This window comes from Astatotilapia calliptera, chromosome 1 (genome assembly GCF_964374335.1).
Source record: "Astatotilapia calliptera chromosome 1, fAstCal68.1, whole genome shotgun sequence".
Taxonomy (NCBI): domain Eukaryota; kingdom Metazoa; phylum Chordata; class Actinopteri; order Cichliformes; family Cichlidae; genus Astatotilapia; species Astatotilapia calliptera.
The window spans coordinates 37,090,156-37,114,201 of NC_137422.1; the positions used below are offsets into that span (position 1 = coordinate 37,090,156).

General features: G+C 41.6%; 2 protein-coding genes across 4 annotated transcripts; one reads left to right on the plus strand and one right to left on the minus strand.

The window, feature by feature from the left end:
* The first annotated feature begins 391 nt into the window (after nt 1-391).
* On the plus strand, nt 392-8,797 carry slc7a6 (solute carrier family 7 member 6). 2 transcript variants are annotated; one of them, XM_026175639.2, is made up of 10 exons: nt 392-526; nt 4,143-4,725; nt 4,816-4,941; nt 6,092-6,236; nt 6,351-6,474; nt 6,568-6,671; nt 6,802-6,898; nt 7,172-7,321; nt 7,688-7,871; nt 7,967-8,797. In XM_026175639.2, exons 2-10 carry the CDS (start codon nt 4,236-4,238, stop codon nt 8,032-8,034), a joined length of 1,488 nt encoding a protein of 495 aa, XP_026031424.1. In that variant the 5' UTR covers nt 392-526; nt 4,143-4,235; the 3' UTR covers nt 8,035-8,797. The 2 variants fall into 2 exon arrangements, with proteins under 2 accessions (XP_026031424.1, XP_026031414.1); XM_026175629.2 differs by having other exon boundaries at nt 443-698.
* Nucleotides 8,798-10,582: 1,785 nt separating this feature from the next.
* LOC145428366 (adhesion G-protein coupled receptor G1-like) lies at nt 10,583-23,373 on the minus strand. 2 transcript variants are annotated; one of them, XM_080300479.1, is made up of 12 exons: nt 22,275-23,373; nt 22,085-22,153; nt 21,066-21,337; nt 20,558-20,744; nt 20,285-20,327; nt 20,003-20,081; nt 18,826-18,948; nt 18,517-18,633; nt 17,974-18,016; nt 15,363-15,469; nt 12,046-12,162; nt 10,583-11,072 (listed from the first exon to the last, which is right to left on the minus strand). In XM_080300479.1, exons 2-12 carry the CDS (start codon nt 22,122-22,124, stop codon nt 11,064-11,066), a joined length of 1,137 nt encoding a protein of 378 aa, XP_080156605.1. In that variant the 5' UTR covers nt 22,125-22,153; nt 22,275-23,373; the 3' UTR covers nt 10,583-11,063. The 2 variants fall into 2 exon arrangements, with proteins under 2 accessions (XP_080156605.1, XP_080156603.1); XM_080300477.1 differs by having other exon boundaries at nt 10,583-12,162.
* Between the last annotated feature and the right edge of the window lie 673 nt (nt 23,374-24,046).

Here is a 24,046-nt window from a genome sequence, read left to right on the forward strand (position 1 = left end):
TAATACACTACTTTGTTTTTTATGCATTGCACAAAAGGTCTACAGCTATGAATGTGTCCTGGATTTTTGCGGGTGTGCTGACATGGATACATTTGTTTCATCACCTGACATCTCACTAACAGAATATTGGCACATTCTGTTCAAGTACCCCTCTGCTTCTAACAGGAATGCTCTAATTACACATGTGCTTTTTACACACTCACATCAAGTGCCAAGGGGCCAATATAACTGAGAGAAGTGATTAGGAACATGACAGCAACAACTTGATGATACTATTATTTGTAGCATCCTGTGATGACTTTTTGTCATCTTTTTTGCCTCAGTGTAAACACAATTAGTCCCTCTTTGGTATCGGAACAATGATATGTCGATCATGGGTATGCGCAGTTGTATACGAAGAGCCAAAAATACTGCAAGATCACGTGACGACGTCTCCTCCTGAGCAGCAGCCGGTTGTTTACTGGGTGATGAGGACGCACTGCTGGCCAGCTGTCAAAATCATTAGACAGGAGGAAAACCAGCACAGGTACCACTGGGAAGCACGGCTCTGAACCCGTCGTCACTTAGCGGGCATAGTTTATGTTAAATGTGTTCGTGTTCGGAAGTTTTAGCACTATCTGAATTTAGACAGAGAAACGGGAGAAAGGGGGAGTCCGTTTGCTACAAGCTAGCCGCAAAGAGGCGAGACGGTACAGGAGGTAAGAAGCTCCGCATTCAAAATGAAAGCCAAAATTACAATTAGCCAATTAAATTCGTGAGAAATTAAAGCTGTGTCGCTTGATAAAAGATGGGGAATTTCTGCTGTTAGGGAAAAACAAAACAAAGAAAAAAGCAACTTCATGGTTTTTCTCAAAGAAACTATATATCATTATTCACCGCGCACGCATTTTCGTTTTTGAATTGAGGTAAATGCTTAGTAACGAAAAACCTGATGAACGTGGATTTGACTGATAAAATTGACAACAAAATGTAGCAAGGTTGCCTTGAAAAATAAAGAGAGAATGTGCGAGAAAATAGAGAAAGCCCTTTTCTACCAGAGATGCACTAGATGGTTGTAACTTTATTTTGAAAGTCTTAAGCGGAAGTAAGGTTATTGTTTTAGGAAGAAAACACCGGCTGCTGCTGTTTTGCGTTGACAGATGTTTTATTTTGACTTTGAGGTAGGCAGGGGACTGGCAAGAGAGCTATTAGATCATATCTGTATATAGGTTAATTCTCTAGCCTTAAAAACAACATTTTACAGATTTAATTTAAGAAGAAAAAAAATTCACATCATTATTTATTAGATTTCCAACAAATGTATTTCACAAAGGAGGGAATAACGTGTCATTGAACGTGCTGCTTTTGCTCAGCACAACAGTACCGCGTTTTAGAAACCAAAAAACCAAAATTAAAGATTGTTACGGTGGTCCACTCTAATAATTATATAAAACAATAGACATATTGTGACTACAGCAAACAAAAAAACAAACAAACCCTAAAAGCCCTGCTTGCTTTTGTTACTAGGGACTGTCTGTTATCGTGTTTACCTGCCTGTAGCTCCTCCTGCACTGCTGAACACACATCTTGAATGGAATGCAAGGACAGATAAAACCTTTTTTTGTTGTAATTGCAGAACATGCTGGCATGCTTACATACTTGTTGAGACCAGTAGAATACATGATGTGTACAGATAGATTTCAGTATGATTCATTTCACCTACTAATTCCTGATCATTTTTCTTCTATAAAAACTACCCTCCTTGCCATCACGTCTTTGTTGCGCAATGTACAACTGTAAGGCAAAATATAAGAAAGCTTGGAAGCAATTTTGAAATAGTTCTCATGGGAATATTTCTTGATTCTTTTACAAAACAGATCTTCAAAAGCAGGATTCGGCTAACTATTGGTTATGGTTTTTTGGGTCTGTTAATCAAAAGAATATGAAGTGAATGAGGATGCAACTACTTGGTTCATGAACACAATTTTCCTCTGAAATGCAGCGATTTTCCTGAACAATAAACATTTTTGTTACCAACCTTATTTTTTAGCCACCGTTTCCAATGTGGAAAACAAAACAATATGTTTATTTTGTTTTTATGTTATACATTGTCTTTGCCTTACATAATTCATCTGTATTTGTTTTTTTTGTTTTTTTATTGTTTTCTCATGTTTTTAACTAATTGTGAAGCCCTTTGGTCAACTCTGTTGCTTTTAAATGTGCTATAGAAATAAATTAGATGTGATTTGATTTGAATGCTACCGATTTTAAACCAGCTTTGGGGTTGCAGTTACTGAAGCTTGATGTACAGTACTGATTATCTAATGGATAAAAATAACATGGATATGGATTCAGTTCAGTCAAACAATCTAACAGTTGGATATATTGTGCTTGGAAAAATCTTCTGTATATACAGTAGTCAAGTGTTTCTTAACATTGGACAGTTGACCTACTACGCAGTGTACTTTGTTGTTATTTTTATATTTTAGCCTTCTTTTGAAACCACAGGGAGAAAGTCAGTTGAAATCCAGAATATCACCATTGCATGAAAAGATCTCCAAGGGATGCCTGTTTAGTTTTAACTCTCTTTGAATGCTGAATCCTTCTTGTGTTGTGTAATCTTCAGGATCGTTAGCAGAGTTGCATGATACCTGTTGCATTTCGCACATATGGAGATTCACACCACCGTCACCCTTTGCTTTAATGAGGCACAGGCAGCTTAACGCAGCCATGAAGGCAGCTCTATCTCCTCTGTTGTTGAGTGATGAGTCAACAGCTGTGACCTTGTTTGACTCATTGATTGTTAAATTATCATGAGGTAAACAGGTGGTGTGCTGGCCAGGTTGTGCGTGAGGAACAGATGCCTAATGATTGAAGTGAAGCATGTACCTCGCATGCACACAGGCACAAGCAGCTGCCCATTAATGATGATTAATGCAGAATATAATAAGAGTTAATAAGCAGCTCATCATATCAAGTTGTGGTCATGTAATTGAGCTGTAAATTGCACATTCCACACTGACAATACAGAAAGCCACTGATATTCTAAACTGCTTCTCCCATATTCAGACTACTTTTGCAGCCTTATAATTTCTAATTTGGTTTTTATTTTTAAATAATTATTTCCCTTTTAACAGAAGTTAAAGGCTGAACAACCTACAGCATCCTCCATGCACAATGAAAAAGGTCCATGTCATAGCCTTATAAATTATGTTTCTCCACTTGACTATCTCTGGCAATAAGTGATACCCTGAAAATCAATCACTGGACATTTCTCTGACTGCTGAGAATTTATTTTGGGTATGGACATTGAGGCTGTGGACAGCTACAGGTACCTTGGTGTTCATCTGAACAACAGACTGGACTGGACTCATAACTCAGACGCCCTCTACAGGAAAGGGCAGAGCAGGCTGTACCTGCTGCGGAGACTCAGGTCGTTTGGAGTGGAGGGCCCACTCCTGAAGAAATTCTATGACTCTGTTGTGGCTTCTGCTATCTTTTATGGTGTGGTCTGCTGGGGCGGCAGCATCTCTGCTGGGGACAGGAAGAGACTGAACAGGGTGATCCGAAGGGCCAGCTCTGTTCTAGGATGCCCTCTGGACCCAGTGGAGGTGGTGAGTGACAGGAGAATGGCGGCTAAGCTGTCATCCCTGTTGGACAACGTCTCCCACCCCATGCAGCAGACTGTGACAGCACTGAGCAGCTCCTTCAGTGGGAGACTGCGGCACCCACGGTGTGGGACGGAGAGATTTCGCAGGTCTTTCCTCCCCACTGCTGTCAGACTCCATAATAAAGACTTTAACTGATCAAGCACACACATCCATACATATGCAATAATACTAAGTGCAATAATCTTTTCTGGCATCGTTGTATTTTTACTCAGTTGTATATAGCATTCGTATTCTATTTTTATCTTATTGTATATTTTTATTCTATTTTATTCTACTGTATATAGTATATTATTTTATTCTATTCTGTACAGCTGTGTACTGTATTTATTCTTATTGTATTCTAATTTTTGCGTCATAACTTTTGCACTGTCCACTTCCTGCTGTGACAAAACAAATTTCCCACGTGTGGGACTAATAAAGGTTATCTTATCTTATCTTATTTACTCTCTACTTTACCAATAAGAATTTTCTTCTTCTGGTTCTGTTGGACAGGTTGTTTCAGAGGTTCTCAGAAATTGACAAGGGACTGTAGCACACACAGCCGGTCTTCAGTTCTTGCTGGTTTTGCCCTGTTGCAGCGGCACCATGGCCAACCGTGAAGAGTCCAAGAAGATGAATGGCAATTCTGGTGACTCTTCTACCTTTTTGGAAACACCCAAAGTGAGCATGCAGCTTAAAAAAGAGATCTCATTGCTTAATGGAGTCAGTCTGATCGTAGGAAACATGATAGGCTCTGGGATCTTCGTGTCCCCGAAGGGTGTCCTCATTTACAGTGCCTCTTACGGACTCTCACTAGTCATCTGGGCGATTGGAGGTCTGTTCTCAGTAATTGGGGCCCTTTGTTATGCTGAGCTGGGCACCACAATCACCAAATCAGGAGCCTCTTATGCATACATACTGGAGTCATTTGGTGGTTTTATTGCATTTATTCGTTTGTGGACATCTCTGCTGATTATTGAGCCCACGAGCCAGGCAGTCATAGCCATCACATTTGCAAACTACCTGGTGCAGCCGCTCTTTCCAACATGTGAGCCACCGTATGCGGCATCCAGGCTCATTGCTGCAGCATGTGTTTGTAAGTACTTTAGTTCTGTTTATATCCAACTTCTGTCTGCTCATATCTATCTAGCCTTTTCTGCAGTAGTAAGTGTTCCTCTCTTTCCAGGCCTGCTGACATTCATCAACTCTGCGTATGTAAAGTGGGGCACCCGTGTTCAGGACTTTTTCACCTACGCTAAGGTGGCAGCCCTGATCGTCATTATAGTCACTGGCATCGTCAAGCTATGCCAAGGTGAGTGGTGATGACAGTACTCACCTTTTCATGTAGTTTGGAAATTATGATTAAATAACATCCACAGACAGATGATCCCTTGGCTTTAGTGCTTGTTGGAGGTTTTCTAGGTGTCAGGAAAATTAATTTTGTTTTGGACGCATAATTCATGGAATGTCTATTTGTCAGTTAGGAACTTTTAAATCAGGACTTCAGTCCTGAATTATCAGTGCAGCTGAAGAAAGTTAACAGTGTAGCTGTAAACCCATTCTTGAAATAGTACAGAACTTTCATAAAAATGAATGTATCCTCCAGGTTTTAAAGCAAACCCAATGCAAAAGCAGTCTTGGAACTCATTGGATAGTTCTCTAGTTTACCTGGTCAGGCCAACAACTATTTATGGAGTCTTCAAGTAAAGTCAAGATGTCTTCCTCTTCTCTGTGGTGGTCATCGCCTGCAAATGCACACTATTAAAAAAACAAGTTAAAAAAAAAATCTAAATCATCAGATGGCAGCCACCAGTCTCAAGTCCTTCTTTTGATCAGTACAAAGACTGATTAACTTCATCCACACAAAGTCTACTGTAATGTGTTTGGTGAACAAACCCAAACTATAAACAGAAACGAGAATCCTTCCAGTTCCAAAGAAAAAGTCAATTAATGATAAGGTCTGTATAATCATATTGATATGCATTAATCCTGATTAATGGATTGCTTTAGATTGTTATTATTTCTGAAGGTCAGCAGTGCCTTCAGAAATAATAACACTTCTGCTTAGGAGTAAAGCAGAGATCTTTGCATGAAAGTTTATGACAAATTGACTCTGGATATTGCTTCAGTAAACATTTTCCTAAGGACTTTATGGTCTTAATCGCAAGTTCAATGTCGTAATGAATATGGTATAAAATTTTGAAAATTACAGGTTCATTTAGAATAAAGTGAGTGATAAAGCAGGGGCTACCTCAAGTCAGCTACTAATTATCATACGAATGTGTCCTCAGAATCCTTTTATAACTGCTTGGTGCTACAAACCAAACTGAAATCTCGGGAACCATCAACATACTTCTCGCCAGAACACCTAATGCTGTGTATCTGTGGCATCTTATCACTGTTAATTTGAATGCAATGAGATTTCACAGACTGTTGCTTTGATTGTCATGTTTCCATTTTAGGCTACACAGGCAACTTCGAATCATCCTTTCAGGGATCATCTACCGACCCCGGTGACATTGCATTGGCGCTGTACTCTGCCCTGTTCTCTTACTCTGGCTGGGACACTCTCAACTTTGTAACTGAGGAGATCAAAAGTCCTGAAAAGTACATTTTCTTTTCAGTGTTTTTTTTTTTTTTTTAATAATATTATTATTATTTTCCTCAGTAGAAAAGATGTGACAAAAATACTCAGCCTGATCAAATACCCCGTTTTTCCAGGAACCTGCCCATGGCGATTGCCATCTCTATGCCGATTGTCACCATTATTTACATCCTCACTAATGTTGCCTATTATGCTGTTCTGGATGTCAGTGCTATACTGGCCAGTGATGCAGTTGCAGTGGTGAGTAAACAAACTGAAAAGTAGCTAATGAAATGGAAAACTATGCTTGTGTTTGAGTTTAAGTTGTTGAACCAGTTTCTGTTTACTGCTTAGACGTTTGCTGATCACACGCTTGGTGTAATGAGCTGGACCATTCCCATTGCTGTGGCTTTGTCCTGCTATGGAGGCCTCAATGCATCTATTATAGCTGCATCCAGGTAGAACAAACAAATATGCAATGATTTAAGAAGTGCAATAAATATACTGTGGTGATTTCTTTTTTTTAACCATTTATTTTTACGGGTAGATTTATCTTTAAATGGCAGAAATGGTATCCTTTGTGTCCAGGTTGTTCTTTGTGGGATCTCGTGAGGGTCACCTTCCAGATGCTCTGTCCATGATCCATATACAGAGATTCACTCCGATTCCTGCTCTGATCTTCAATGTATGTAAATAGAAATGCAGATTATAGTGGTGGAAGAAACTCCTACTTAATAACAGCTCACTGGGAATCCTGTGATTACTACTCCTTGATTGCATTATTGAAACTCAAGGGTGTCAGTTTCATTTCTTGTGTTGGGAAATAAAAGGATATAATACAAACTGCTATCATAGGCCGTAAACCATAAGGGGCCCTTGGCACACTTGTTCTATTGTACTTGCTCAAACTATGACACAAACTCAGATTCTGGTGTCATTTTCCCCGTCTGCTGTCCAGTGTGTCATGTCACTGATCTACCTGACAGTGGAAGACGTCTTCCAGCTTATCAATTACTACAGCTTTAGCTACTGGTTCTTCATGGGGCTGTCCATCGCTGGCCAGATCTACCTCCGCATGAAGGAGCCAGACAGACCCAGACCTCTTAAGGTATCTCAGGTTTTCCATGTTCAGTTTGAATATAATGCATGTAATGTTAGAATGTGGGTGACTCATTTTAATTATATGTAATTATAGTATTAAAAGTAATGAAACAGATTTAATTTGGTTTTATTTAATGCTTTAGAAAAAAAAAACAGCTTCTACACACACTTTTCTGCTTTGCCAACATTAGGCTGACTGTTTCACTAATAAGTAAAGTTACAGTAACTGGATGGATGTTATGCTGAGGTATGAAGAATGTCACAGTGTAGGTTTACTCATATAAAATCCAAAATAATAATGATGAAGCAAATATTTTCATACTATGTTTTTATTTAGGAGGATCTGTTTTTGAACTCGTGACTCTCTCTGCAGCTCTCATTATTATACCCGGTGGTGTTCTGCCTCTGTACCATTTTCCTGGTGGCAGTTCCTCTCTACAGCGACACCATCAACTCCCTGATCGGCATTGCCATTGCCCTGTCTGGTGTTCCAGTCTACTTCCTGGGTGTCTACCTGCCAGAGTCCAAACGACCACCTGTCATCACTAAGCTGCTGCGTGAGTGCACTACATGGGAAGCAAGAAGGATTTGTCATTTTCACTTAACTTCACCTGAGTCAACTAACCAACATGGTGTTGTCTGTTTTCTGCAGGTTCTCTGACTGACTTCACCCAGTACACCTGCTTCTGTGTGCTGACTGAGATGGACAAAAGTCAATAGACTGTTACACTTTAAAACCCAGGAGTTTGTGCATCCTCACAGCCAACAGATGTGGCCTTCAGCTGTATAAAACAAACAAAGATTTTTGTTCTGGGAAAACATTTCAAGGTGCAGTAGAGAGGTGGTTATGCAGTTTATTTATTATTAATCCTTATTAAGTTTAGCAGGTAATTTTATATACTATATGCCTTTTAAACAGTATATGCCTTTGAGACTTCACTGGTGCTATGAACATGACTGCAGGGACCAGAGCATAATGCAGGTTAATATTCTCTCCTGGGTTCTAACTAAAAGGTGTGAGTGTGTTTAACATTGATCTAAACTATTGGTCTTATTTATTTTCTAATGAAGAAGGGGAGAAAATACTACTGCTGCTATTTGAGGACAGTGACTCATCCCTGTAATGTCATTGCCTTTATTTACTCTTGGCCTCATTGCTTGCAGTTTCTTGCTGTTTTTTTTTTTTCAACCAACATAACATGTTTTCCATGTGTTGAATTCAGTGACTCTTGAGTGTTTCAAGCTGACCAGCTGAGGTGGGTTTAGTGTAATTCACCCTGTTTCACAGTATGAGATGCTGTAAGCCTTTTTTTTTTTTTTTTTTTAAACCCACTGTTGTTATTTTTGAAACACATAACTAATATGCACTATTTCTTTTTGTTCTTAATCATGTCCACACAGACACTTTGTTCATTCCACATCTTTAGTCCAGTTGTGGAACTTCTGCACATCCTGTCTCCTAAAGTAAACTATGCTCCAGACATCTTGTATCTCAGAATCTTCATTTCATCTCAAAAGAGAACCTTTTAGTTTCAGATTTGTGCCTTGGTCAGATTTGGAGCTTTAGTTTTAGTCCAGTCTGCTAGCTGTTGTTGTATGCACGTAGCTGCTTTATGGCTTTTGAAAATTGTCTGTAAAATTCCATAATTATTATTTTAAATGATCTGTCCTGTCAAAACCTGACTGCAAATGAGAAAAGTTGCAGAAAAAACAGCTAGTCTAGCTGGCTTACAGATATAAACCTGGGACATTCTGAGTAAACATCACAGAGCGATCACTGTTATTGATTTGCTGCACAGCAATGGCCATCATCTTAAGCAAGATGTAGCGAATTGTGGAATTATATGTAGAAATATGTGTGACTTGGCAAGGTAGATGTTTTATAATAGAGGTTGCTTTGTTTTTTTTTACAGGGCGATATGGATAAAAGAAGCTCAATTGATCAGTCTAATTCTGAGTACATCAAATACTGCTGTTTAGTCAAAGCGGTTCCTGTCTCAGAGCTATGATCCTGAGACTGGTTTTATCCCAGGAATATAAAGGGTGTGTCTGTGTATGTGACATCTTTTGCCTGGCTTGAAAAACACCGGGAACATTTCATAAGCAAAGCATTCAGTCTGTTCAGGGTCTTCCATTTTGAAATTAGACTAAATGTTCAGCAGACGTCCTGCTGTTTCATCTGCTCTGTGCAGCTTGAAGTTAGTTTCATTAAGATTGATTAGCATTTTTAGTTAAATTTTCAGTGGGCCTGATCAGCTCCAGCAGCTGCACAGGAGTCCAATCCTGTTGTGCCCTGTTTAGTCTCATAGCTATTTTTGACTCACTGCATTTTAACATTAAACCACATGTTTTCGACTAGCAAATGTAACTAACTAAAAGCAAAAATGAGAAATTGAGTGAAGCAGGACAAAAATTACAGGATGAGCATTAGATATACATTCTTTAGTATTTTAAACCATCTGTTTTTACTTGATTTCTAATCCAGATGTTTATAATTGCACTACAGTATAGTGGCTGTTCATTTGGAGACTTTTCTAAGCAATCAAAATGACTGTCAGGAATTTTCGAACAAGTTATCATAATATATAGTTATTAATCATTATTTTGAATCAACAACATTATATTTATGGCGCAGAACAAAAGCACAAATGGTCATGTTTATTTTCAAAGCTTCCAGGTGTTATCAGGATACTTTTACATGAATTTATGAACTGTCATAAAATGTTATGCATGCTACATGTAGTCTGCTACACGTAGCATTCATAAGATGGGATTTCTTTCTTGGCTTATATTCCGTCTAGTCTCAGCTACACAACATACAGAGTAAAAGGTTATTTTTGGAAAGGGAAGTAGAAAGCTTTCTTAGCAACTGGGGTAATTGATCTAAATTATATTTGTCTCCACTGTCATTGTCATCATCATCATTGATGTCATGTTCACCATGGTAGTCGAGCTATTGGAACATTTGCCTCAGGTGGTGCTGCATGAGCTGTACAATTCTGATCTAATGAACTATGGGTATTGTATTGATTCTGTTCTACTACTGAGCTCATCTTACTGCTGCTTTCCTCCCTTTGGTGAGAACTACAGTGATGTTGTATTGGTGGGTATATTGTTGGCAAACAACTACGTGGTCCAAACCAGCTTCGCTCATGGCCTTGTTTCATACACTTTGCTGCTTACATTTTTATTCAAGTTTATTTATTTTTTAATACATGTTTCTGTGACACAGTGAAAAGCAGTCATGAGCAATTCATTCATTTATTCATTCAAGACTTTTAATGGCAAATAAATACATTTTTTGGCATTAGTGACACTTAAACCAAAACCTTTGACCACAGCTGTTTCACCTGTGTGCAACAAAACCTACCTCAGCTGTTCCAGCTTGTATAAAATTGCAGATCACTTAGATTTGGTATGCTGAAAACGCTGAAGTGACAAGCTGGATTGTGAGACTTTATAAAGATGACACAGTGTACAAGAACATCTACTGGATATGAGATCCAAACTGAAACACAGGTGCAACAGTTGGTATGAGATAAAGAAAGAGTCATACTGCTGTACATATAAATAAACTGTTTGCCTCTAAAATGCTGCATAATACACAGTTAACCATGAAGTTTTCTTCATAGTTAACTGTGGGAGTAGTTGGATTATGATTTGAAGCTGAAGTCTTTCCTGTGGCCAGGTACCTGTTCCTCAGGTAGGGTGAAGGGTGCTGCATGATGTCAACAAACAGCACTTCTTGCTTACCAAACCTGAAAGATTTTAACAAAAAACAGCCAAAATGACAAATGGCAGCATAATCTATGATGAGATGAAACAAAAAAAAACAAAACAAAAAAAGCACTTTTCTTTCACTTTTTGCAGATTGCAGCTGTACTTGAGATCAAATACATTTTATTTATATAGCAGTAAAACACAACAACGGTCATCTCAAAGCACTTTATAGTGTGAGGTTAAGACACCTCGACAATCAGTTGTGCAAACATAGCCAGACCATGCAAAGGTATTTTAATCTGAAAATAAATTTGGTTCACATGTCCAGAAATTGTTAAAAAAAAAAACATAACAAAACAAAGAAACATTTCCAGTTTTTAAATGACAAGAATGTGGTGAGAAAACAGTAATACGATTCTGTTATTAACATCAAGGGTGATACGGCTCACATATTTTGGTACATGAGCTGCATCTCTATTTTCAGCAAGTTAACCACAAGATCACAGTAATGCCACCAAGTTTTTGTATGAACTTGTTCTATTGTTGCTTGCACTTACAATAATTCAGTAATCCTATATTAATATTAATATGTATACTATACTTAAATACCCCAAATGTTCTTCAAATAAGATAAGACAAAAACACTATTTATTCCAAAACTTAAGAAAATACCTTGTTACAGCAGCCAGTTTAAGAGAAAGTACAAAAAACTGAAATCCTCAAATCTATGTATTGTATGTACTGTGTATTTAATTGGATGACAGTGTTGAAATATAACATCTAGAAGCAGAACTATATAATGCAAGAAATGCAGTTATAGTATAAGAATACAAAATACAATGCAAACTCCTTGTGTTTGAAGATACTGGCATGTGTCTAATGGAATAGTCATTGCTAGATATTTGCATGGGAGTACTGAAAAGATAAACAGATTACCTAAGTGTAAATTAAAAAAAATAAAAATAAAAAAAAAATCTAAAAACTGTTTCCATAGACTGTATGCACACATACCTTTTTTCTGCCAAGATAAATTATAAGAGCAAAACTGCTGATCATAGATACAGCACAGCCTACATATCGAATAGCAGTGAGTTCCAGGGGCTGGCACACTGATCGAGGCTTCAGGTCCTACAAGTGGACAGTGCAATGAGCAGAAAAAGGTCTTCATACACAAAAAAAAAAAAAAAAAAAGCAACACAACCCCCCCCCCCCCGTAAGGCTACGGTGTAACCTTGGTTCTCTTAGTCAGAGACTCTCTCCACACCGTTACATATTCCATATGTACAGGGTAACTCTGTAAGACACCCCGCGAGGAGACAGTGCAACTGAACCGCTGAGAGTGAAAGTGCTGGGAGTCAGTGACCACGCACCAACAGGCACACCACCCTGGTCAGGGCTTCGCAGACGCATAGCCTGAGCCAAGGGGTGGAGGCAGCAGTCTGCAGACCCCAGACTGGCCTGAATCAGTCATGCAGGACCGCAAGTGATTGGCCGATTAAGGTCAGCCCGGGAACCGCAAAGCAGACCGCCAGGGAGCGCAGCACACCGAGCTGCCAAGTAGCTGCCCCAGCACTGTCACTACAGCTTCAAGAGTGAACTCGCAAACGAGACACTCGAGGTCAGACACAAAGTCCCAGCTCACTGGGTGTCCCCGTGCTGGCCATGTAAGCCCGTGACACACAGGCAAAGCACCAGACAGGGAACCAGCATAGCAGGCTAGGGAGCTCTCACTCACTGGCTGAAGTTACACTAGGCTGGAGAACTGTCACTCGCCCCAGCGAGGTCAGACTGGCATGAAAGCCAGCAAACACGGGCAATACGCCTGGGGAACACAACCTACCAAGCCACTCGTGCACAGCAGCTGGCTATCGCCGTGACCGAAATCCGCGATGACGCTCCAGTCGGGAAGTCGTAGCCACCGGCTGGAGTTGCCAAGTCACAACAGATCCCCGCCTGGCACTAGGCAGTGACACAGTGCCAGGGGAAAAGAGCCTTTCGCAGCATCTCAGCCACTCAGTGGATGGCCGAGGTAGGACGAGGCCCAGGGCCTGTCCCAGGAGCTGAGCAGCCAACCTGCATCATCCACGACAGGGGAGGGGCTGGTGGCTCAGGCCATTGAGGGCCCAAGTGAGGAGCGACCCAAGGTTCGCCACCAGGGCATAGCAGCCACTCTGAGCCATCCGTAGACAGGGGGCCAGCAAGAGTGGGCCTGACGAGACACTGGTGGACAGTCAAGGGTCAAGTGTCAGCTCACTCAGGGGAACACAGCCCGCAGCAGCAGTACAGCTGCAAAGATGAAGGGCCAAGGCAGGGATGCGACCTGAAGGGTCCATCCACACAGCCACGGCGCCGCCCAGCTGTCCACAGACGGAGGTGCGGTCTAGCCCACTGAAGGCCAAGCGGGGACTTAACCCAAAGGTCTGCCCCAGGGCTGAGCGGTCGCTAGCACTGTGTGCAGACAGGGGAGCAGCAAGAGTGAACTTCAAACAAGACACTCGTGCACAGCGCTGCAGGCTGGAGAACACTCACTTGCCGGCTGAAGAATCAAACACAGCAAGGTCCAGCTCGCGTGTAAACCGGCAAATGCAGGGAATACTCCAGGGGAACACAGCCAGGAGTTGCAGCAGCTGACATGCCAGAGAAAATCCGTCTAAAATAGGCTGGAGAATGCTCACTCGCTGCAGCGAGGTCCAACTGGCGCGTAAGTCGGCAACTGCGGGCAACACGCCAGGGGAAGACAGCCTGGAGCTACAGTGAAGCCAGGGAAGTGACTCACCATGGGTGTCAGCTCACTGAGTGGGCCCTGCTGGCCACGTAGACTCGCAACAGTTGGGCAATCTCCCAGACAGAGAGCCAGCGCCGCAGGCCGGAGAACTGTCAACTGGTGGCCGAGCCAACTGGCGCATAAACTGGTGAAGCGCGGGCAATATGCCAGGGGAACACAGCCTTCAGCAGTCCTGGCCACGAGGCCCAACTCAAAAGATGTCAGGAGGGAGGAGGGTGGCTGGAGTACAGCTGAGCCTAAGCTCCGAGGTCCTACCCGCCTCAACTGAACACGGCTGTCTCCACACGCCTGTATAGGCCCCTCAGCACAGCGAGGTGGCTGCAGGGTAGACAGGCAGTCCCATGAGGCAACTCTGGTCGTCTGACTGGAGCCAAGCGTCATAAGCATCAACCTCCTGACAATCAACCTCCACCAGCCCAGGCCTCACAGAGGCGGGGCCATGGGAGGGAACACTGTGGGAGGGCCCCGGAATCAGGCAACCCAGACATGGGTTCACCCGTCCGGGACACACTCCAGTGGCAGCCAGATGGGAAGGAAGCTTCTTCAACATCCACCTCACGATAATCAACCTCCACCGGCTCAGGCCTCACAGAGGCGGAGCCATGGGAGGGAACACTGCAGCCATCATCCCCATTTTAGCCTGCTCTCCTTAGAGGCACAGATGGGGGAGGCTCGCCATGTCCCCACCCTGCCTGCAGCTGTTGTGTCAAGCTCCATCCCTATAAAGCGAGCGACAAAATGGCCACCAGCAGGGCAGCAGTTACCCTCACGCCCTTGTAGGGCATGCTGCCCTGCACATGAGGGCCCGAAGGGGTATCCAGAGGGACCAGGGGCAGGGCTAAAGGCTACTACTCCCACCATGGCAGCAACCAACTGCGGGAAGGGGACCATAAATGCTGGGGGGCAGGGCACTCAACTGCCTGCAACCAGACCAATCAGGCAGCAGCAGCACCTGAGATAGGAGGCGCTATGGCTGCGTGATAGCATCAACTTTGAGGTCCGCTCTATTAGACGGGACCCCAGGAAGGGCAAGTTGCCACAACTGGCATGCTCCAATCAAGAGCTGAAGGGACCCATCTCGCCCAACACTGTGCCTAGGGACCAGCAGGGAGCAGACCAGGGAGAGGTGGGCAACACCGAAGGAGAGGATGGAAACCTCTTCAACATCTGCCGCTTGATAGTCAACCTCCACTGCTTGATAGTCAACCTCCACTGCTTGATAGTCAACCTCCACTGGCCCAGGCCTCAGAGGTGGAGCCATGGGAGGGATGCTGTGGGAGGGGCCAGCAGTGAATCAGCAGCAGGTGTTGGAGGGGACCCAGCTCATGGTCACACCGGGCGTGCCGGAGTGTCTTAAAGAAATATCCACACGCCATGACCAAGGGGGGGGGTCGTACCCCGTACATATGGAATATGTAACGGTGTGGAGAGATAGTCTCGATATGCTAGAGAACATCTATTTTATACATCTTTAAAACGACTTAGTACTTATAAGCAACATCTCATTACTGTTTTTATTGTTGTATGAAAAACTGTGTCTTACCACCAGGACAGTGAAGTAAGCTGTATGGTTACACAGACACACAGTGTGGTTTTCCCCTTTCTGTTGTGTCTCACATCCATCATTTGACCAGTTCACCTGCAGAGAATCTGCAGCAGGAAAATATAAATCAGTTAAAGCTCATTGGTGGGAATTATGGGAAAGAAAATGGGAAATACAGATAGATAATAATTAATAATGTCAAATACAGTGGCTTGCAAAAGTATTGGCCCCCCTTGAACTTTTGTAATGTGACAACATTTTGTCACATTATAGCCACAAACATGAATCAATTGCATTGGAATTCCACATGAAAGACCAACAGAAAGTGGTGTACACGTGAGAAGTGGAATGAAAATCATACATGATTCCAAACATTTTTTACAAATAAATAACTGAAAAGTGGGGTGTGTGTGTGTAATAATTCAGCCTTCTGAGTCAACACTTTATAGAACCACCTTTTGCTGCAAAGACTGATTTATTTAGTCTTTTAGGGTCTGTCTCTACCAGCTTTGCACATCTAGAGACTGAAATCTTTGCCCATTCTTCTTTGCAAAACAGCTCCAGCTCAGTCAGATTAGATGGACAGCGTTTGTGAACAGCAGTTTCCAGATCTTGCCACAGATTCTTGATTGGATTTAGATCTGGACTTTGACTGGGCAATTCTAACACATGGATGTGTTTTGTTTTAAACCATTCCATTGTTGCCCTGGCTTTATGTTTAGGGTTGTTGTCCTGCTGGAAGGTGAACCTCCGCCCCAGTCTCAAGTCTTTTGCAGACTCCAAGAGGTTTTCTTCCAAGATTGCCCTGTATTTGGCTCCATCCATCTTCCCATCAACTCTGACCAGCTTCCTGTCCCTGCTGAAGAGAAGCACCCCCAGAGCATGATGCTGCCACCACCATATTTGACAGTGTGGATGGTGCGTTCAGAGTGATGTGCAGTGTTAGTTTTCCGCCACACAGTGTTTTGCATTTTGGCCAAAAAGTTCCATTTTGGTCTCATCTGACCAGAGCACCTTCTTCCACATGTTTGCTGTGTCCCCCACATGGCTTGTGGGGGACACAACACCTTGTATGTGAGGAGCAGGATTTTGAATTCAATTCTGGATTTAACAGGAAGCCAATGAAGGGAAGCCAATACAGGAGAAATATGCTCTCTCTTTCTAGTCCCTGTCAGGACTCTTGCTGCAGCATTTTGGATTAGCTGAAGGCTTTTCAGGGAGTTTTTTGCACATCCTGATAATAACGAATTGCAGTAGTCCAGCCTGGAAGTAATAAAAGCATGAACTAGTTTTTCAGCGTCACTCTTAGACAGGATATTTGTAACTTCAGAGATGTTGCGCAAATGGAAGAAAGCAGTCTTACATATTTGTTTAATGTGCGTTGAAGGACATGTCCTGGTCAAAAATGACTCCAAGGTTCCTCGCAGCATTACTGGAGGCCAAGGTAATGCCATCCAGAGTAAGAATCTGGTTAGATACCATATTTCTAAGCTTTTCAGGGCCGAGTACAATAACCTCAGTTTTATCTGAATTAAGCAGAAAGTTGGCGGCCATCCAGGTCTTTATGTCTTTAAGACATTCCTGCAGTTTAACTAATTGGTGTGTGTTATCTGGCTTCATGGACAGATAGAGCTGGGTGTCATCTGCATAGCAGTGAAAATGTATGCTATGTCTTCTAATAATATTGCCTAGGGCAAGCATGTATAATGTAAACAGAATTGGTCCTAGCACTGAACCCTGTGGAACACCATAATTGACCTTAGTATGTGAAGAGGACTCTCCATTTACATGTACAAATTGGAGTCTATTAGATAGATATGATACAAACCACTGCAGTGCAGTACCTGTAATACCTACAGCATGTTCTAATCGCTCTAATAGGATATTATGGTCAACAGTATCGAACGATGCACTGAGGTCTAGTATAGTTGTCCTATGGACAGATTCCCCCACCTGAGCTGTAGATCTCTGCAGCTCGTCCAGAGTCACCATGGGCCTCTTGGCTGCATTTCTGATCAGCTCTCCTTGTTCGGCCTGTGAGTTTAGGTGGACGGCCTTGTCTTGGTAGGTTTACAGTTGTGCCATACTCCTTCCATTTCTGAATGATGGCTTGAACAGAGCTCCGTGGGATGTTCAAGGCTTGGGAAATCTTTTTGTAGCCTAAGCCTGCTTTAAATTTCTCAATAACTTTATCCCTGACCTGTCTGGTGTTCTTTGGACTTCATGGTGTTGTTGCTCCCAATATTCTCTGAGGCCGTCACAGAGCAGCTGTATTTGTACTGACATTAGATTACACACAGGTGCACTGTATGTAGTCATTAGCACTCATCAGGCAATGTCTATGGGCAACTGACTGCACTCAGACCAAAGGGGGCTGAATAATTACGCACACCCCACCCTGCAGTTATTTATTTGTAAAAAAAATGTTTGGAATCATGTATGATTTTCGTTCCACTTCTCATGTGTACACCACTTTGGAATTCCACGTGAAAGACCAATACAATGCAACTGATTCATGTTTGTGGCTGTAATGTGACAAAATGTGAAAAAGTTCAAGGGGGCCGAATACTTTTGCAAACCTCTGTATGCATGGCCACTAAAGGATTCCAACCTTTTCTAGTGTCCCAAGAAACACATGTCCTTAAATAGCTTTCCTGAAATAAAGAGGGAACAAAGATGTGAGCTGCAGACATCTCCCAATAAGAAGTTGCATATATCGCATTTGTTGGACATATTTACATTTTAGTTCCTTTAAAGTTGTTTCCTATTTGCTGCATACATAATCTGGCTTACTGTGTATCGCCATAATGCTAAAGAATGTTTAGATCACAGTTAACATAAAAACAGGGAGTTTCATGTGTCACCATGACTACTTCACAGAAACTATGCGCATTAAGACCGCAGTCTATTTTTGCTACACATGGTTTCTGTGCTTGTTGCACCTTTGAGGTCAACAGGCTGGTGTTTTCTGCACCTAAGCCATATTTGTCACCCTGAGTGTTTACTGATATTTGCACTGCAGCACATTGCAGTCAATTCAGCAGTTACTATTTGGTACAGTAAGTGTCAGTTTAAGGAAGTAGCTTTAAGTAATATAAAGTGGGTGGGGAGCGTACTGATACAGGCTAAACGCCACAGAAACACACAAACTTACAGATACGGCTTCATGGTAAAAATCTATCCTAATGGGTTCAGGCAGATTTCTGATGATCTCGTTCTCCACCGTGATTTCCACCACATCATTGATAGGCTTGGCAGTTTTGTGAGCCTCCTGAAACAAACACACACAACTTGACCTTCATCTTACACAATGCAGCATAAATATTTGCACACAAAGCAACAAAAGTATTCCAGATAGAATCGCAAATGTGAACACTGGAAAAAATTGCAGGCTGACAGCTAAATAAGGTCACCTGAAATCCTGTCATATGTGCCTGTATCGACTGAAGGCAAACAGCCTTACCTGTAACAGGGAGATGTTCTTGAAGAAAGTGCAGGCTACATTGTTAACATTTTTCACAGCTTGTTTTAAGGCAGCAGGGAGGTGGACAGTGATATTGGACTTGACAGGTCTACCAGCAATGGCCTGGAAAAGACAGCACATATAAGAACTGTGAGTTTTTACAATGTAAGCAAAACCTGCTTCACTCTGCAGCTCTGCTTGTGGCTCTGCTTTGAGATTGTTGGGTTACTAAATGACTCTATTTTAGGGTCGTTTAGAGGAAAAAAAAAGTCAGCTTTCAACACCATCCTGTAATCGTCAGTAGAATGCTGCCATCAGTCACTTTTATGTGACTAACCTCCCACCCTATTTTCTGTACTACATCACTTCTCCCCTCTACTTGCATGAATACTCTAGGTTATTCAAAAATGTGCTGTAAAGTAAGTCTGGATTAAAAATGGAAGCACACAGTCTCAGATGCAAAGAAGGTTTTTTGCTAATGTCAGCAGTGCAAACTCTAAAAATATGAATCTTCATCCCAGTTGTATGACTGAAAGTGAAACCTCACTTCTGCAGATGTGTGATTCAGGTGAAACCTACAGAAACCTAATAATTGGATTTAAGAGGTGATATTACTCTGCAGAGCGGGACATTTTTGTGTGTCTAAGGAGGAAAGGTTGCATTTCATCACAGCCTGAGCACTAAAGAAAGCAAAGGTAAGGCTAACTTCATTCTTCACTCCTCCAGTTTTTAAACTCATTACTACACCAAATAATAACTGACACTACTGAGTGTACACAAATCCAAAACCTGACATGTTTTCTGCCCTCTGTGTTCCTCTTAACCTATAAAAATATATCTGTGTGCCACAGTGGGCGACATAAATGAATTACAATGAACTGCAAATGTTTTTTTGAAAAATAATTGAAATTTAATAAATTTCATTTTGTTTCAGTATAGTTTATTACAAATAAAATTTTGTTCAATTTTATCGTTTTTATAATGTAGCTATAATTAAATGAGATTGTAAGATGAGGTAGTTCAGAACAGTAACACTGCAATACAACAGCTGACACACTATCACAAAGAGCATCCACTCTCTAAAAATAAATCAAAGCCTTCTCACACTGGTTGGTTTGAAAAAGAAAAAAGGTTAATCTGAAGACAAGTCTCTTTAACTTTTGTGTGTTTGTCTTACAGGTGATGTGACGCTGTGGCCTTTGAAATCTTCCTTCATCTCCACATCAGATTTGTGAGCGTATGGAGGCTCAGCACACCTGGACACAAACATCAGGCACAGCCATGATTATAAGTTTGTCATGTTTCATTTGAATGGAGCAATATTACATCAGACAGCTAATGTCTTCACTCCTCGTTTGTAATCAAAGTTTGTGTACTTCAGGAAGGATCAAGTCTACAACATCCTGCCATGATATCCCTGCAATAAACTGGTGCATTTGAGGAAAAGAGAGGAAATTACTTGTTGGGGCCGGATTCCCGTTTCGCCTGTTCACATAATTCTGCTGCAAAAACAGAAAAGAAGAGAAAGTTCTGATTCTGACATGCTGCACTTGATAACAGAAATCTGAAATGCTGGTTCAGCAAAGCTAAATATGAACAACATTACAGACAAACTGAGTTATTGGAACAAATAAAACAGTACAGAACATCAATTTTATTTTTTGCTAAATATATTTCATTCACAGATTTTCTATCAAGAATATGCTGACACAATATGTGTAATCTTCCTTACTGTAGTTGGTGGAATGTGCTTGAAAGTTGTACGCCATCCGTGTTTTGTCGGTGATGAAATCATGATAAATCTCGGTATTGAGGATGCCGTAGTCTGCTTCTTGTGTGTTTTGGACATCACTCAGGTCAGTGCAGCAGGAATCCTGCAGGCTTGCAGGTGAGCACAGAATAAGCTTCTTCTCTCCTACCTGAACATCACAACAGGAAAAACAAAAACAAAAAACAGAAATTATCATAATAATCTTGAATTTAGCTAGTGTAGTGTATGCAGTGTACAGAACATCATATAAATTTTACATTTTGTTATATGGCTTTTAGAATGTGGTGGTGGTATATTATTATACACATGTGCTTTTTCCACATCTTTCATTTAACTACCTCACGCTCATTTTTAGTTGAGTTCTCCTGAACTTTAATGTTATTGAGTAAAATAATGGGTGTCAAATGATGAAACAAAAAAAAATAGCATTTAGAACCCACACTTAAATTTAAAAATTGTTATCACTTACTGTCAGCATTAACTGGTCCAGCAGTGGCTCCCAGTCCAGACAGAACTTGATGTCCTCCCCTGACTCAAGTCCAAGGTGCTTGAAGGTAATCACTTCAGATCTCCTACACTGGGCTGTGATCTGCCCGTTGATGGACAGAAAGCTCTCATTGGCTGAAATGGAGATTCCTTTACAGCCAGTAGAGATGTTGAGGTTCAGGCTCAGGGGGTTGTTGCCATGGTGCCATGTGCCGCAAAAGTTCCAGTCCAGGTCATTGTCATTGTTACTGGAAACTGTTAAAATACAGCACACAGTATTAAAAAAAAAAATTCAACTTATGTGGCAGTGGTGTGATCTCTGGCTCTGCTGCAGTGGAGGGGCAGTGCCATGGAGGCTTTGGGCCAGGTGGAAGGAATCACACTGCTGAACTCTGCTGAACTGTTTGTTCTTTAATGATGCTGGGGACCTGCAGTGGAGCGTGGATCCAACTGGAAAGCTGGCCATGGAGAAATCAAAGGTGCTGAGCTGGAAGCATTGTGTGTGCCATAACATTAAAGAGACAAACAAACAGCTACAGTACACTGTGTGGGTCCGAGTCTGAATTGGATAAGCAGAAGATGAATAGATGGATGGACTTTTAACATGGCACTGCAGGAGTTTACATTACAGTCTTTCAGATCAGAGTTTACAAGCACAGATGTGATTCATCAGTAAATAAGTTCACTGAAGCCGGTGTGTACTGTGCTTTAAGCTAATAATTAATAGCTCTTATATAAGTGAAAGAGTATAGGTGAAAGTGGAAACTCTAATTCTCACACCTCAAACTAAATTATTTATTTAGTTTGAGATGCTCACAAACTAAATAGCGGTTACACAGAGGAAAAGTTAGTAAATGCTCCTATTTTTTTATGTTTCTAAGTGAATATTCCTACACACAGCAGCATACAACAACGTATAATGTATGACACAGCACAGCATGAATACAGCACACATGTATGAACAAACTATCACAAAGTGTGGTTCCTGTGTGGTGATCTTACCAGTGGAGAGGATGATTAAGAAGCGCACTATGTTCTCCATCAGCCAGGGTTCTGTTGCTCACACCTGTTCTGTAGAAATGAAAAAAAGTTTTTACACAAACCTATAATTCACTATTTAGTATGGAAGAAAACATTAATTCAATATACTCCACCATTAAAAATCTGCCACTAAAGTGTACTGTAAGCTTACACTCATAAGCGCAAAACACATAACCAAACAGAAATAGCTTGAACATATTCATCTAAGCTCCCACTGCGGGACTAACAAATACTGCATCTGTGGCCATGCAGAGTTGGGTTGTGTATGCGTAACAGTGTGAATGTGTTGTAAGAAATGGAAGACAGGAAGACAGAAACCTGTTGAACCACAGACAAAACAAACAGATGACTAAAAAGACCTTTGGGGGTCTGAATGTTTAAATAATACAGAGCAATGAGCACAAGTTCATTTACTGAGCTACCTTACATTTCTGACAATTTAGCACTCTAGATGATGAGCCTTAATTTGTCACCGCAATGTTACACGTACATGTTACATCCAGTGAAGTTGGACCCCTTCTGACCATACATACATTGCACAAACATCACATTGAGAAGACAATTCAGAAGAGGCAGCACGAGAAGAACAATGAAATACACAATACATGAGGGGAGAGAGTTGGAGAAAAAAAGAACTCCTCCCAGACTGATCTCTTAGAGAAGAGCAGTTTGAGAACAGAAGAAAACCTTCAGCACAAAAGCACATGAATCTTCATACCTCATAAAAAGATATGGCATACAATGTGGCGTATTGGCTAGCAGGTGGTTTAACACTATCTTCATGTCTGCTTCTATTTATAATTCATGGTCTCCATACTCATCTTGTGGTGGACGTTTGTATGACATGTATATGTCATACAGTGGAAATTTATGTTTTTATGTTTTATCAATCTGTGTATTGGTACATAGTGTTGATTTTATTTGCATGATTTTATTGTGATATTTATATTGCATGTTTGTTTATTGATATTTATATTGCATGGTTTTATCCTCATTTATATTATGTGTGTTAAGGTTGTACCATATTCCTTTAATCCACTGTGGACTAAACAGACAATTGTAGGCACCTGTGAGGTGGGGGCGTTCCCCAAGGTGGCCTATCAGCCGCCAGGTTGACCTGTTAAAGGGGATAGTGAGCGCAGAGACAAGAGAGCAACGCACGAAAGGTGAGCAGGAAAAAAAAGGAACGCGTGCAAGCCCGCACGTGTGTTGAAGGAACTGCTGCCTGCCTGACTGTGGGGTGCCGCGAGTCGTTCGGCGATCCAGTCCCAACGCAGGAACAGCAACAGTGGGTGGCGATGGCCGCAATTCACAACAGGGCATCTGACGGTGAGACGAGGGAGGCCGTGTTCAGGTGTGGAGTCCTGGCAGGGTTTTTAGCGGGTTGCAAACACTATTTTTATTGTATATGGGGAATTTTAACTTGTATTTGTGATTCTGGCTGTTTTTTTTTTATGGAAATAAATGGTGTGTTTGAAGCCAGCTTAGTTTCTGTGCCCTGAGCGCTGATCCGCTCGCTCCCCTTTTCGCTTGCATGTATACAGACGTGGTGGTGAAGATTTAGGTTCACCAGTCTTAGCGGCTACATATAACTATACACACTATATATCTATGCACTGAACATATATATTTTAACTTTCACGTAAAGTCTTAAGCACATGGTTTATTAAGGTGGTACAGTAACAGGGCAGTTGATATAAGGGGAGAGTTCTCCTGAATAACTCTCCCTCCAGCTCCAGTAACTAACCTCCCCCAATGCACACTCAACGCCTTTCACGCAGCACAACCAAAACAGTAACATTGTAACAGAGATCCTGAACACATCACAATAAAATATCATGTGATATAATCTGTCTCTCTCTCTCACTCACACACACACACACACACACCATGAACCTACACTGAATGTTTTTATATATGAGA

What these genes read in the sequence shown, in the direction of transcription:
- slc7a6 (XM_026175639.2), top strand. Translation starts at nt 4,236, where the DNA reads ATGGCCAACCGTGAAGAGTCCAAGAAGATGAATGGCAATTCTGGTGAC. An exon ending in TTCCTGCTCTGATCTTCAAT is followed by an intron (nt 6,899 to 7,171) that starts GTATGTAAATAG and finishes TCTGCTGTCCAG; the next exon opens with TGTGTCATGTCACTGATCTA. An exon ending in TGTCATCACTAAGCTGCTGC is followed by an intron (nt 7,872 to 7,966) that starts GTGAGTGCACTA and finishes TGTTTTCTGCAG; the next exon opens with GTTCTCTGACTGACTTCACC.
- LOC145428366 (XM_080300477.1), bottom strand. Translation starts at nt 22,124, where the DNA reads ATGGAGAACATAGTGCGCTTCTTAATCATCCTCTCCACTG. An exon ending in TGGACCAGTTAATGCTGACA is followed by an intron (nt 20,745 to 21,065) that starts GTAAGTGATAAC and finishes TGTGATGTTCAG; the next exon opens with GTAGGAGAGAAGAAGCTTAT. An exon ending in GCCACAGCGTCACATCACCT is followed by an intron (nt 18,949 to 20,002) that starts GTAAGACAAACA and finishes TGTCTTTTCCAG; the next exon opens with GCCATTGCTGGTAGACCTGT.